At 40.8% G+C, this 14,320-nt stretch overlaps 1 protein-coding gene across 1 annotated transcript; it reads right to left on the minus strand.

Moving 5' to 3' along the window:
• Positions 1 to 5,067: 5,067 nt before the first annotated feature.
• Positions 5,068 to 9,540, minus strand: irx4b (iroquois homeobox 4b). Its single transcript, XM_044336709.1, has 6 exons — positions 9,109 to 9,540; positions 8,504 to 8,692; positions 8,074 to 8,186; positions 7,480 to 7,636; positions 7,047 to 7,200; positions 5,068 to 6,945 (listed from the first exon to the last, which is right to left on the minus strand). Exons 1-6 carry the CDS (start codon positions 9,151 to 9,153, stop codon positions 6,368 to 6,370), a joined length of 1,236 nt encoding a protein of 411 aa, XP_044192644.1. The 5' UTR covers positions 9,154 to 9,540; the 3' UTR covers positions 5,068 to 6,367.
• Positions 9,541 to 14,320: the final 4,780 nt, after the last annotated feature.

A 14,320-nucleotide genomic window follows, 5' to 3' on the forward strand; every position in this document is an offset into this window, starting at 1 on the left:
TGAGGGTGCATTTGTTTTGTTGAAGCCTGTTGGAATAAACATTGAAGACTGTTGGAATAAACATTGCAACATTTACACTAACAACATTGTCCTGAGCTGAAATGTGTATTTTCCATAGTCAGTTGAATATATAAAAAATGTTTCTTTGCGGGTTATTTTTGTGAAGGATTTGTGAAGATTCATGTCCCATTTAACACAACTGCTACTTGTGCAGTAGTTGGATGCAGTTCCACCATATGACAAGCAGAGGTCAGTAGTATCCTGCAGATGTGTTTGATCTGGGAGCACCAAGATAAGGAAACATTCTTGGTACAGCAATGAAAGCCAAGTTTCAGACTTTATTTCCCATTGAACAGACCAAAGCTATCTGTTTTAAATATGACACTAAAGGGTCTGTTTGAAGCAAAACTCCAAATTGGTTTGAACCACAGTAAACCATCTGATTAATGTTACAGTGCACCTGTGTCATCTGCTCTTTTGTTGTCTGCATGACTAGGATTTATTTCTTTGCTGCATGAATAACTGATTGCTTGTGATAGCAGTGCTTTGAACTTGCTTTCATCAATAAGTAGGCAAGATATGGCTCGTCTCTGCTGTTTACTGTAAGGAGCACTGACAGAACCTTTAGCATTCCTTGTGCATCGGCCCCCCACAATCTGCGCTGCAGAGTCTCGCTCTGCCAAGCCTGGAAGACATCAGGAGGGAGCCAGCCTGATAAGACACAGCAGCGCGGAACAATACATGTTTGAAGAAGATCATATATATATTTCATCAGGCTTATTCTCCATAGACCTCTGCATGCCAAATTGGCCTGCGCTTGGCTCAGGCTCCAGACAGCACTAGCCTGTTCTGTCCCCAGTGATGCAGCCAGTGGAACTGCATTTTCCACACCATAGAGCTCAGTTTGGGTATGAGTAGTCAGGCTGATATAATTGGCCCTGGTGACTTCTGGAAGTGAGGCTTATGCTGTAGTTAACCTCATCTATAGTCAGACCACTTTGGATGATTGAAGGGGAGAGAGGTGCATTGTTAAAATGAGGCAGGGAAGCCGGGTCAGTGTCAGAGAGCTGACTGGTTGGTCTTGCGGTTGGTGGTTCAGAGGTGGTGGTTGGTTGAGTTGTAGGCATTGCCAGGGGCAAAATCTTCAGATGAAACCGAGCATATGAATTGTGCTGAATTAAACAGCACTATGTTTTGTGCTGGATTCAACTGCACTCTTTAATTATTCACCATTCTTAAATGCATCAGCCAGTATAATAGAATATTCTTAAACATCATATATGTCAAGTAACTCCAGATTATGAAGGCGGACTGAACCAATTTGCAGATGATCTCATTCATGGGTTCAACCTTGAACTGTCAAATCACCAGATGAGTGCATGGCTACATCCAGTTATCCACTTCCTTTCTGCATAATATTGGATAATAATTGCAAATATAACTCTTAAGCATAATGCGACCTGCACTCTTAGGTCAGACCATTCAGACAAAGATAAGCTCAAATGAGACTGTATTCATATTGAAAATCTCCTCGATAGATAATGGAGTTAAATGCCATTGAATTCCTTAACACAGCGCCCCTCCACAACAATCACTCACTCTACACAAAACATCGTCCTTGTTGCTGTAATTGCCCCATTAAAATATTTCTCCATGAAGATGTGTCATATTACAGACCCTCAGGCTCATTATGAAGTTCCCTGCAGCCAATTATCTGAACCTCCATGTCTGGAAGCCACTGTGACCAGAGGGGGCTTTAGGCAGATCTGGGAGCAGCCCGTCGTCCTCAAATCTATACTTACTGTATGAGGAGGCAAAACAGAAAACTGACCTTTGGTCATTGTCTCGAGGCGACTCCACTCAGCTCCACTTTAGAGTCAGGTGACAGAGCTTCTGACCTTTACCATGGAAATAATGACTTGTTCTTGTGCCAGAGGGTTCAGAGGGTTACCACAGGGAGCGAGACACCTCTGGCGACATGTGACAGTTTTTGGAGGAGAGAGTTTGCACTCAGCACTTTGATAGCCCCGGAAAACCAAAGTGTGTGTGACAAGACGCAAGAGACTTAGAACTGTGTGTATAAGTATACCAGTCTGTGTGTGAGTGGCAGTGTGTGTGTGTGTGTGTGTTTGGGTATGCGACAGAGATACAGACAGTGTGGAGAGGAAATAGGTGTCAGACGGAAGGTGCAGAGAGGAGTAATTTGAAGTTGTCAATACTTTCCTGTGCAGACATTCCAACTAAAATTTTAAAAGTAGAAGCGACTCAGAAAAAGAGTCAAAGTGCACAGACTAAAAGAATATGAACAAGTATAAATGGAAATCTAATTCAAACAAACCTTTAATGTTCTGAGTGGAAAAAAAGTCCTTTGCCTATCACCTCTATGTCAATTGTCTCATAAGTCACAGAGGGGCAAATAACTCCTGGTGGTGTGAGCCAGACAAATAAACAGTGGGTCTAACATTCCCCCAACCTGTACAGCAACTCACTGTGGCTTAATCACATTATATGGCCCAGGGAGCAGGCCTTCGTGTCAGACTGGCTGTTGAGTGGCTTGCTTGTGTGTCTAGAACAGACAGAGGTGAGGTGACACGAGTAGGGGGGGGGGGGGGGCTCATAGGGGACAGGGAATGAGAGAGGGATGTGGGTTAGGGAAGGAAAAGATTGAGAAGAGAAGATAAGTGATGGCTGGAGTCGTAAGGGGAGAAAAAGTGTGAGAGGTCAGCAGAGAAAGTTAGAGAGTGTGAAAGGGGGAAGTGAGAGAGATGATGGAGGGAGAATCTAACTAGAATTTTTTCAAAATAGCCCAAAATTTGGTCTATGCTCAGTTTTGACAGTATTTTGCATTGCATTTTGTACTGTAACTACAAGTGTGACTTAAAACAGCTATATTTACTCTTTTCCATATGCAATTATTTGGAAATCAATGTTATTTTATATTTTATTTTAAGTGGATAGTATCTCTTAGTCAAAAGTAAGGCTTATATTAACAATGGATCACATGACTACATGTGGGTGAAAGATGTTGCTCGTATTGATGGACCTACAGACTCTGCAGTTCCTCTCAGCTCTATGTAGCATTTTAAAATCTTTCAGCTCATTGTTGTTGGTCTTCCAGCCCACAACTTTACTGTTTTGATTCAGTCCCAGTGCTTTCATAGTGTTGTTTTTTGCTGCAGAAGGCAGCTGCTGTCAGAGCTAAAAGGAGAGCATATTGGACACCTTACAGGTGGCAGAAACACAACTCCAAATGACTGCTAATGTTGCTTGGTGTCTGCTGGATGTGCCAGTAGGCAACACATCAACTTAAGAGGTGATATGTCAGTGTTTACAGCTTCTTTCTGCTTCTGCCAAATGGTCAAAAATTTCGCTATTGCAGGTTTAAAGTCCGGATTAATACTGCTCTCACTTTAAAATGTAATTCTCAGAAAATCATTTCATTGATTATTGATGAAGTGAAAACTCTGACAGACTGAAATTGTCACAAGATTGGTCAATACACATTTTCATGTTTTAGGGATTTTCTTCAGTAGCAGCTGATCCAAGGTTTTTCTGTGTTCTTCCTGCCATTTAGTGCCTGTATTCATGCATATATTGAGCATATTAAATTCTCTCACTTTTTTGCATTTCACAGGTCCCTTCTTGTTTTCTGAGTATTTTCACTGACCCACTTGCCTTTTTTCACTGATTTCCATGGGATTCACTGATTTCCTAATTGAGGGATTCTCAAAATAAATAATGTTATTATTTGTAGAATGCTGAAAATTAAGAAAATTCTTAATTAAAACCTTGATGAAATTACCTGATTTCTATTACACTTTTTTGAATCAAAGTAGATTGTTGATGCTCAACACTAAATTAAAGTGTGTATATGTACTTCTGCATATTCCCCCACGCTTTAGGCTCAAGAGACAAGTCATGTCCCAAACAGCTTGAGGTGAGAACAAGTATAACCTTATATCTCTCAACCCCACTCAGCACTGGGTCAACCTCTTATCTGACTGCCATTCGATATCCTTTATGAGTCTACATTTTCTTCTTTTGAGGTCAAATTCAACTTGAGATTTTTAAAAAAGGAAGCAATTGTATCATTTCTATCATTAAATTTAGAGAAAAGGAAAAAAAGTGAGCAAAAATATAAAAAATATATTTGCAACCTACCACAATGAGATCCTGTCTGACAGCGAGTGGAAGAAAGAAAACTTTACAAAAATAAGAAGTCAGATGTCATTATTTATCATCTTAAATCTTACTTATTCATGAGGCAGAAAGAGAATGAAATTCTCGGTTGAATTCATCCTGAATTATTTAATCTGAAATGGTTAATTCCATACAAAGCCCGGGCAGATCCCTCCTCTGTTCTGATAAATACTTTATCACTGTTCCTAAATCGAAAAACAGGAGGAGAAAGACGGTGAAGAAAAAAAAACTTCTCACTTTTTCTTGTTGTGCTTTGTTTTAAGAAGTGTTGGTTTTAATGCTGTGAGTGCCAAATTTGTCAAGTTTTCTTTAATAATTGAAGCTGATGAAAATGTATTTTTTATAAACCATTTAGGGCTAATGATGCAAGCATTATTTCTGTTTATTTCTATGAGGTTCATTCTTCTTAATGGTTGTATTTCAAATTCACTGAAGCGGATGAAGATATGCCAATGAGCACAGAATGATACTTAGTTAAAATTACTTAAGAAGTTTTATGAAGCATTTTGCGAGTGGTGGAATTTCTTGCAGTCCCAGGTTGACAAAGTCAAAAGCCGCCTAATGAAAAGGGACGCATCACTGATTGCAGCTATATCTGGAGCCGGGGTGGAAGTGGCATCGATTTAACAATTTAGCAGCACCCTCCTCTGTGTGTTTCCATTAGTCACGGCTGAATACCATCCACTTCCCCCCTTTCACTCCCTCAAAACACACACACATGCATACAAACACTCACACACACATTCAAGACTGCGGAAGTATATTCCACTATTCCTGAACTGGATTTACATCATCTAAACTGATACCACAAGTGGTTTCAGCACAATGGACAGATAATGTAAGGGCACACTCAGAGAATTGCCATGCTACGGAATACACCTTTTATTTTTGTGGTTCAGTGCGTGTGCAGGCTATAGTGCAAGTGTACAATATTGTATATTTTTCATGTGAGAACCGTACAACCTTGCTGCAGGGAAGTGTGTGGTGGCAGTTCTTAGACATTTGACCATTAATGGGGCCCATGAGAGTTAGAGCTTATCAAAATGCCAAAGTAGGATCATACATTGTTAATTGACTGTTTGCTAAACCCCTACCCTGAACAATTGTCCAATCCTAGCTTGGTAACCATAACTAGGCACAGCAGATCTTTCAAAGCTTTGGATTTCTCCACATGTTGATGAAACGGTGCACATGGGACAGTAGTAAAAAATGATGTCCGGCATTTGAAGACTTTGGAGGGTTGTGTCTTTGTTAAAGCTGTTCCAAAACCCAATACACAAGAGAAACATTTAAGGAATGGATTAAACAGTGCATTTACCAGCTCCAACTTTTGCTGCAATCGCTAAAATATCCGACCAACTAGCTTTCTCCCAACAGTAACCGAGCATTGCTTCCAAAGCCAAGGAGCACATCATTAAAGAGCATATATGGATTTGTGGGGTTACAATGTTACGTTAACAAAAAGTTCTGTTCAAGACTAGCACATCCACCATGTGGAAACCTCGGTCCAGCATGCTATCAGAGTTTTGGCTAACGTTAGCAGCTCTGTCCTGCCCTTTATTGGGTTTGGGGAAATTTGCACTCCAGTAACCCCAGCCAATGTTCCAAGACAGCATTACGTTTCCCAAATATGTCTTAATCCTAGAAGCCTGTACGTCTTTTATAACTAGTGGGGATGCTGACTTTTTGCCTGCGTGGTACATGAGGCTTTAGCCTCAGTCTTTTATCACGATATTATGCATGTAGCCATTAAGTGCATAGTTAATACCCCTTTTACAGGACTCTCATTTTAAAATGACTCAGCTGGAAACATTAAAAAGTAAGCTGGAGTCAATCTTTTTAATAAATTAATTAACATTAATGTTAATTAGCTAGCTAACCAAAGCTAATAAAATCTGCTACCAATGTCGTCATTACAGATGGCGAAATCAACGGTTGTTGGCTAGAAATGACAAACCTGCTTTAATGTACGTGTCTGAAATGAAGGATTCATTGTTTAAAAAATTACTAAAAATTCAGAGTGATAAATCTGGCACCATAGCAACAGCAACCAAGAGAGGGCAGAGCTTAGTGAACAGTCAATTACCAAGTCACAACAACAAAATATAGACTTTATGTTTTAAGTCCAGCAGTCTTTGAAAAACACCATTGATGGTGCCTGGTTGCACTACAAAGATGACGTAGACCTAACAAAGGATTGTCCTGGCGTTCTGCTGTCTATCACTGCTTCATTTAAGCCTTTCCACAACGCAGCTGGTTTGGGCTGTTGAAAAGGGGGGCCATGGAAAACTCCGTCCACCCATTCTCTGAGAGTGTCGACCGGTGAATCCTGTTGCCTGTCTGCCTTGGTTAGTGCCATATTTGATGGATACCCGGGAGAGGAGGACCTGGTCGATGACAGCATACAGGGAGGGTATTCTGGCTGCAAGCTGGGATCCAAAGACACAGCAGTGTGAGCGATGGACCAGATTTTCGGCTTGGCGTCTGAGCTTCGGACATCTGGATTAGGATAGAAGGTGCTGTTTTGGTCTTGGACCGATGTGAGTTTGGGGCAGTCAGGAGTCAATCTCTCTGTCCCGTGTAGTGGGTCTGGGTTGTGTGTGAGATGCCCATGTCGGATGTTTGTGTTTGGGTTTGCTTCATTGTCCTCTGGTAGAAACTGTGGCTTTGGTTCACAGTCAGAAGCATCAGACTCCAGCAGGTCAAAGTCTTCAAGATCACTCTGCAGGTCTGCACACTGTTGATCTGAGGAATGACACAGATAACTCTAAGTCTGTGTAGGGTAATGAAACTTTCTACAAACAGCTGATTTAAACCAAGCACAAATGGATTTCGGTCCCACTTACCAGGAAGATCTTTGTCAGTTTTAAGTGGCTTCTCTGCCTCATCACTGTCTTCATCACAGCCTCGGTCGTCAGAGCTTTTACAAGCCCGCGGTGACCACGTCACCTTGTTCTCCTTCTTCAGCCTCCTGCGAGCATTCGCAAACCATGTAGACACCTGAGGGAGAGAAGGAATGGAAGTCAAAAAGGAAAATAAAATCATTGGCATAGGAAAAGGAAAAGGAGGGAAGTTATACAGGAATGAAGGGAAGAAAGAAAGGAAATAGGGAGCAGAAAGAAGGACTGAAGGAAAAACATATTAAGGTGTAAAGGGTAAGAAAGAAAGTAAGAAAAGCAAACAGAAAGACGGAAAATAAGACAAATACCCTTTATCCGACAACTAAACTTATAATAACCCAAGTGCCCTTAAATCTTAAATATTTTGCTAACAACTTACTTGTGTAAGGGTCATCCTGGTGATGATAGCAAGCATTATCTTCTCTCCTTTAGTGGGGTAGGGGTTCTTCTGGTGCTCCTGCAGCCAGGCCTTCAGGGTGCCCGTTGTCTCTCGGGTGGCATTTTTACGACGTGAAGCTCCATCAGAGGAGGAATACCTGAACAAAATAATGACATTCATTATTATGTTACTGTTTCTCCAGAAATAAGTAAAAGACATTTGCTATAAAGAAAGGCCTGTGTCATTTAGAGGAATAAGAGTAACTATTGACTTCTGAAATCCTGAAAGCCTTTTAATGATGCTTTACCCATACCCATACCATAAAGTAGGCTACAATATAACCGCACTGTACCAGTACTAAGTCTCAGTAGGGATATTACTGTTAGGATATAATATGTATTCATGCAAAGACATTAAAGAAGATATGGTCACTATGAGCGTGCTACAGACTAGTAACATTTTCATCAGAGAGTCAGCAGTCCTATGGGACGAGCATATCTGAAATTAAGATATTACGGTTTTGATTTTAGAAAATAATGTGTAGTTTAAGGGCAATAAAAGCAGTCATTAGCCTAACCACTAACTTTAACTTACCCATATCTGTCATAAGGATATTGTCCAAATGTATATTCATAGGGATAGTAGGCAGGAGTCTGAGATGTCCCCACATGCACAGAGGCAGCTCTGTCTTTGGGTTCTAGTGGCCCCTGCAAAATGGAAAATATGTAACATTAATATACATTATGTCTAATCAATATCAAACTCTAAAACATTCCAACATATTTTCAAAGGAATGTACTCAAGAGTGGTTTTAGCCAAGAAGTGACTTTATCTGTTGTGAGGTGTTTTTCCTCTCTATCTCAGATAATAATACCACATGAACCTGGAAAAATCCTTAAAAAAATAATAACATTTTCTGCCTTTCTTCCCTCGCACGTCAGTAACAACTTCTGCGCAATTGCGCATTTTTAAATGAATGCACAAGGACAATGATAATAAACTATAAATGGCATGTGAAACTCACTCTGGAATAGAGAGCGGTGGCGTCGCTGGTGCAGGTGTTGTAGTAACCTTGGCTCTTTGGATAAGGGCCGCTGTAGACACCGATGCTGGAACCAGGGGTGAGTTGGTGGCCCGGTGAGCGCAGCGCCGGGTGGGACGGAGTCGTTCCCGGCTCCAGACAACCGGCCAAGGAGCTGGAGGTCATCAGAAACTTCGGAGAGAATTGTAAGATTAATTTAATTTGTCCCACACTGGGAAAAGAAATTGTTAATTTTCTTTCAATCCAAAACTTAAAAAACCTTTAGTTTATACTGTAAAATAATCTCTTTACAGTTTGCTGTTGTCTTAAATGTTCACGCTTGCTTTCTAGGACTTTGAGACATTATAATTTCAGTTAATTATTGAAAAAAATATGAAACATGCACGGAAAAGAAATGAAACTATGCTACTCTAGGTGTCATATTTTGTAAATAAATCAAGAGTCGAATGGCGTGTGAATGGCTATTATGTGGGTGCATACGTCTATATACCATTCCCCTTACTTAGCTCAGGTTTTCAATCACTTGAATGACAGTTATGATTCAATAAGGTAAATGACGAAAAACATGCTTAACATATGTACCGTACCTGCGGTGTGGTGGAGTAGGAGTATCCCAGCTGAGAGTAAGCCATGGCTCAAATGAGATCAAAGAGGCAAAATCAGGAGCGCAGACATCCAACAGCATCCGTGCCAAAGGTAGACTTTTCCCTCTGACACTAGCTCAGAGCTAGTCCGCCAGCCAACTTTCCAGCTTTTAAAATTTGAATATTATCTACCACCGTATCCAACTAGAGGCACGCATACATTTACGCACAACTCTCATTTTACGCACCACGATGAACTGACTTTTAAAGTAACTTCCTGGCTCCTCCCTTGCAGTTTCTCTTCATTCACTAAGCTACTGCAGCCTTGACAGTGCCCTTGCTATCATACAGTCCAAAGCGAGTGTGTGTGATCAAACCATGCATCTCTCCGTGATGCGCTCTTTGGTTTTAAGGCGCGTCTCTCTGACGTCAGCCCGGACTCTGAGCGCGTAGCCCGGTGTTCACATCAAGAAGAAGAAACTCACCTAATTAATTCCCTCCCAGTTTTCTTTCAGCTCTTATCCAGGAGAACAGCTCCACACAAGCGCAAGTGCAACCCCCCAACAGTCCCCAGGCGTAATGAGAATGTGATCAATTCTCCTTTCCAAACAAACACACACACACACACACACACACACACACACACACACACACACACACACACACACACACACACACACACACTGCTATGGCCAGAGGGGGGATCAGGAACGTCATGCGTTGACACCACATTGACACAAGATGATTGATGACTACAACCTGATATTAGCATAATCGTTTTGCCCTGTAGTTTAGATAACTTGTCACCACGGAGAAATCTCCCTGTCATCCACATATTCATGAGTGGGGAAATTTCAGGTCTCCTCCAAGCAAATTAATCAAAGAATAAACACTTTCTGCATTCCCTTGAGTAAGCACCTTTACCAACTGAATGGCTTGTCATGTTTTTAATAACAAAGTCTTAAGCCGTCCTGGTGAAGTGGAAACACTTGACTCGTTTCCTCTCAACCCACCTCTGGTTTTTTTATAGGTAGGAGAGGAGGAAGACTAGAGCAAGTATAAAAGGGATAGAGAAAATGTTAGAGGGGATTGTGGTATCAAAAATCTTTGGATAAATTTGTGCAAAAACAGCAGAAGTAAATAGTTTTAGGGAAGGAAAGGGGTAGAATGACATGAGACAGAGAGAAAAGGAGTCAGGAACTGCACACAAATTATTAGGGGAGGGATGGGATCAGCTGAGGGGGAAGATTTTGGGGTTTGTTTGTTTGTTTGTTTATTTTTGGGGGAGAGCTGGGGAGGATCTTTTAACTTTTTCCTCATCCCATACATATTCTTGATTCATTTTTTATTCAAATGAATGATTTATTCAAGATTAAATTGTTACATCACAAAGACTGTTTGACTTATCGTGCTCTTTGGATGCTGTCTGGAAGAAACAGACACAGCCATGCGACTCAAGCACAAGCAATATGATCTCATACATTTCAGGCTGTAGCATCATCTGATCTAATTTATATAAGTTTTTAATTAAGTTGTGTCTGGGTTTGGTGAAAAATATTGCAGCGCTCAAGTCCATCAGTAGCCATAAAGCTCATTCTGTAAACATAAATATCTTATTTTGCGATATTGCAGAGGAAGGTATTGTTTTTAAGTCAAGGAGAAGGTCCAAAGAAAATATTGATAATGTTTCGAAAAGGTCTTGCTTTTTTATAAAATCAAATACACAGTAAACCTACTCCATCCCCCTCCCCATCCCAATTATTTTCTTATTGTCCCTTAAATTGGAGGAAATAGAGAAGAGAGTCAAAATGGGAAAACCATGAGAAGTTATGGAGTGGAAAAAGAAATAAGGAGAGTTGAATATGAACCTTTACATGCAATGGAACCAACATAGAGAAATGGAAGTGCTGAGGAGGGAAAGCCTAAAGAAGCAAACTTGGGGAGCAGAAGAAATTCTTAATAGTCAGGGGATCTGAAATGGAGCGAGGGGATGTGGGGGGGGTAAAAGGACAAAATATTCCCAGTGCACCCAGAGTAAGGCTGGAACAACAGAGCTGCATCACCAGAAAGCATCTCCAGCCCCACCGGGGAGAAGGCATCTGTGTACCGCTGCTTGATTGACATTCCATTTGTCCCGTGAAAGGTGCTCATATACTGAACACGGACTAACTGTCTCTCCCTCATCTGTGCTCAAAGCTTTGGAAATGAAGTTATCTCCCCGTTCCGCCGTTGCACATCTTCACACAAAACATATGTCACTCAAAGAGAATGGCAATTTGTTTAGCCAGTGACAATGAACATGACTGTGTTTAATCTTGGTTTCCTATAATTTATGGAGGGGGAAACTTGTGAGGTATAGATGAACAGACTATAGAGAGTCTAGGTTTTAACTTGCAAGCTTTTATTACCTTCTTCTTGTACACAAAGAATGAATACAAAGCATGCATTGCACACAGAGGTGCATAGATTATGTTATTTCCGTCTTTTTGAATATTCAATGGACTACTTATATATTAATATATGGTGTGTTTATAAATTTATGGCATTCCTCCAGTATATATATTTCTTAAGGCTCTGCGTTCGTTAGACCGTGATTATATCTTTCTGATCTTGCTCCCCTCACATCAATCATTCATTCAAGATGCTCCACAAGAAAAAAAAAAAAAAAAAAAGAAGAAAGGAAACACATTCTTATTTTCTCCTCCCTGCATCCTGCTCTAGCTATTATGCAGTAGGTGGGGCATGGGGGTTAATGATAGAAGCATGTTAATGTGAGAGGAAGTGGAGGTCTAGGCACTTGCAGAGAGTGTGCAGAAGAGAGGGCCAAACAACTCCAATCACAGGTTCTTTCAATCACAGTACGCTGCATTTGAATATTTTCTGCCTTAAAGTGTGAAATCTATGCAATTTTAATCGCTGTTTAACATGTAGATGCTTTTTGAGCCTTCATCTCGGTTTTAGCTGTTTCACCTTGAAAAGAGATCTTAGTGGGTTGTGCTGAAGGGCCCAAATTGAAGTGAGAATGTTTTTTTACCAACCTGAGTGAAAACACAGCCTTATTGTCTATTGAGCTTGAGTGAGACAGACAAACGAAAGATGAGAAAATTGTTCAGATAGTATTTTTGTGTCTCAGAAACTTGAAGGAAGAGTTTGACATATTGGGAAATACACTTTCTTGCCAAGAGTTATATAAGATAGCATACCATTCTTAGATTTTTATGGTAAATATGAAGCTAAAGCCAGCTGCTTTAGCTTTAGAAGGGGGAAGTAGTTAACTTGGCTCTGTCAGGGGATGACAAAATCAATCCATCCAAAAACCTAAGAGTTAAAATGACAGTTTGTGGTTTTGCAGATGGTTATGTGCCAGACTATTTCTTAGCTCAGGATCAAGCCCTCCTTATTTGTTATTGCCCTCCAGAACAATGATTGTCTATGTTGAAGTCCAACATTTTGTTGACCCAACAATCCACCCAAACCTCCTCCCTTGGCAGACTTTGTGTCTCTATAAAGTCACACAGGTTCCTCCTTTGCTCCCAACAGACAAGAATCATAATTCTGTTCATTAGAGGGCTTTGTCACTTGAATGTAAACATATGACGTTTTGGGGGATTTGCTGAAATGACTAATGCTGTCGTTTCCTTGGGAGGACAGTGTCAGTTGGGTGCAGTGACTTCCTAGAGTCTTGCTGGTTGTTGGAGACCTCACTGTGATGACAATAGCCCAGGAACCAGATATGACGTGTTAATTAATGAGCTCTAGAGGTGCTGGAAGGCGGATTATTTGTTACCTTCAAACAGATCCAGGATATCTGTCCCCCCCTTGCTCCCAGTCTTTATGCTAAGCTAAGCTAAATGGCTGCTGGTTGTAGCCTTGTATTGAACGGACAAAATGAAAGTGGTATCGATCTTCATCTAACTCTCAGCAAGAATGCAAATAAGCCTGACCACAACAAAGAGATAAAACAAAAAATTTTTAATACATCCTCCGAAATTTTACTTTTTTTCAAAACAGAAATCTTAAGGTGTTCTGAGCTAAAGTGAGACGAAATGATGAGAAAAGTCTTCTCAATGCAAGACCTCCTCTGTTCGCAGTGTTCTACCATCAGACAAATGAACATGGGGGTAACACAAGGCAACTTTTCCACCTTTTTTTCCCCCAGCTTTTGCTCTCTGAGAAAAAGGAGGGATATTCAGAGAGAAAGAAGAGGACAGAGGAGGACAAGCAATAAATGGATCATGAGGGATGAAAGTAGCCCTTTCTTTTCACCACAAGACACAGCTTACAGTGGTTGCCTCTTGTTAAGCGCAATAGCTCCAACCAAGTACAAGAGCAAAGCAGAGTCGATCCGATCCACAAACAAGGCTGCCAACACCGAGTACCTGTCTGATCACCGAGCACCATACGTACTATCTGCTGCTGCTCTGCTCCTGTCTAATAAGAGCCTCATGGAAGATCTGGAGCAGCTGAACTCTGAGTGGGATACTATAAATGCCCTGGTCTTCCTCATCAATGATGTAGGATACGGGAACAGAGACAAGCTAACCCTCTTAGCCGCTGAGCAGTGTGTGTATGTGTGTGTGTGTGAGAGAGAGAGAAAGAAGTGGACAGAGACAGACAGAGGCAGAGAGGGAGACAGGTTTAGGCTACAGGCAGCTCTTAAGAGTGTGTACAGTTTGCGTTGAGCCCCGAGAGGCCAGCCGTATTCCTCCCTATCACTTCCACTTCATTACTTTGGGAGCAGACATACATTATTCAGCTCTTCAAGCCTCAGTCCACAGGGACCAATACATCCTTTAACAAACACTTAAACCTACCTTAACTCCTCTACTGATCCTCTGTCTGTTACCTTATCTGTTTATTTGTCCATTATCTCTCTTAGTCTGATTTGACTTCTGTCCATTTATATTCTCTCTGCTCTTATGACTCATTTTTGACTCATTTTCTGCGCATTTTTTAAAAAATTTTTACATTTTCTCTATCATTGACATGAACACTGGCTTTACTTCCTCATTGTTTGGGGTCTCACAGATCCCACTGTTGATTGTGTATGTAAAATAATAATAATGATAATAAAAAATATAAAAAAATAATTCTCTCTTTCTTCTTTCTATGTAGAAAAGTATTGAAGTGGTTTGGGCTCATACATTTACACGTACATGTGACAAAGTACAGAAATGACCTTAAAGCATTACTAAATATTTCATGTTTTAGGTCT

The sequence above is a fragment of the Thunnus albacares genome, chromosome 19, assembly GCF_914725855.1.
Source record: "Thunnus albacares chromosome 19, fThuAlb1.1, whole genome shotgun sequence".
Classification (NCBI taxonomy): Eukaryota; Metazoa; Chordata; class Actinopteri; order Scombriformes; family Scombridae; genus Thunnus; species Thunnus albacares.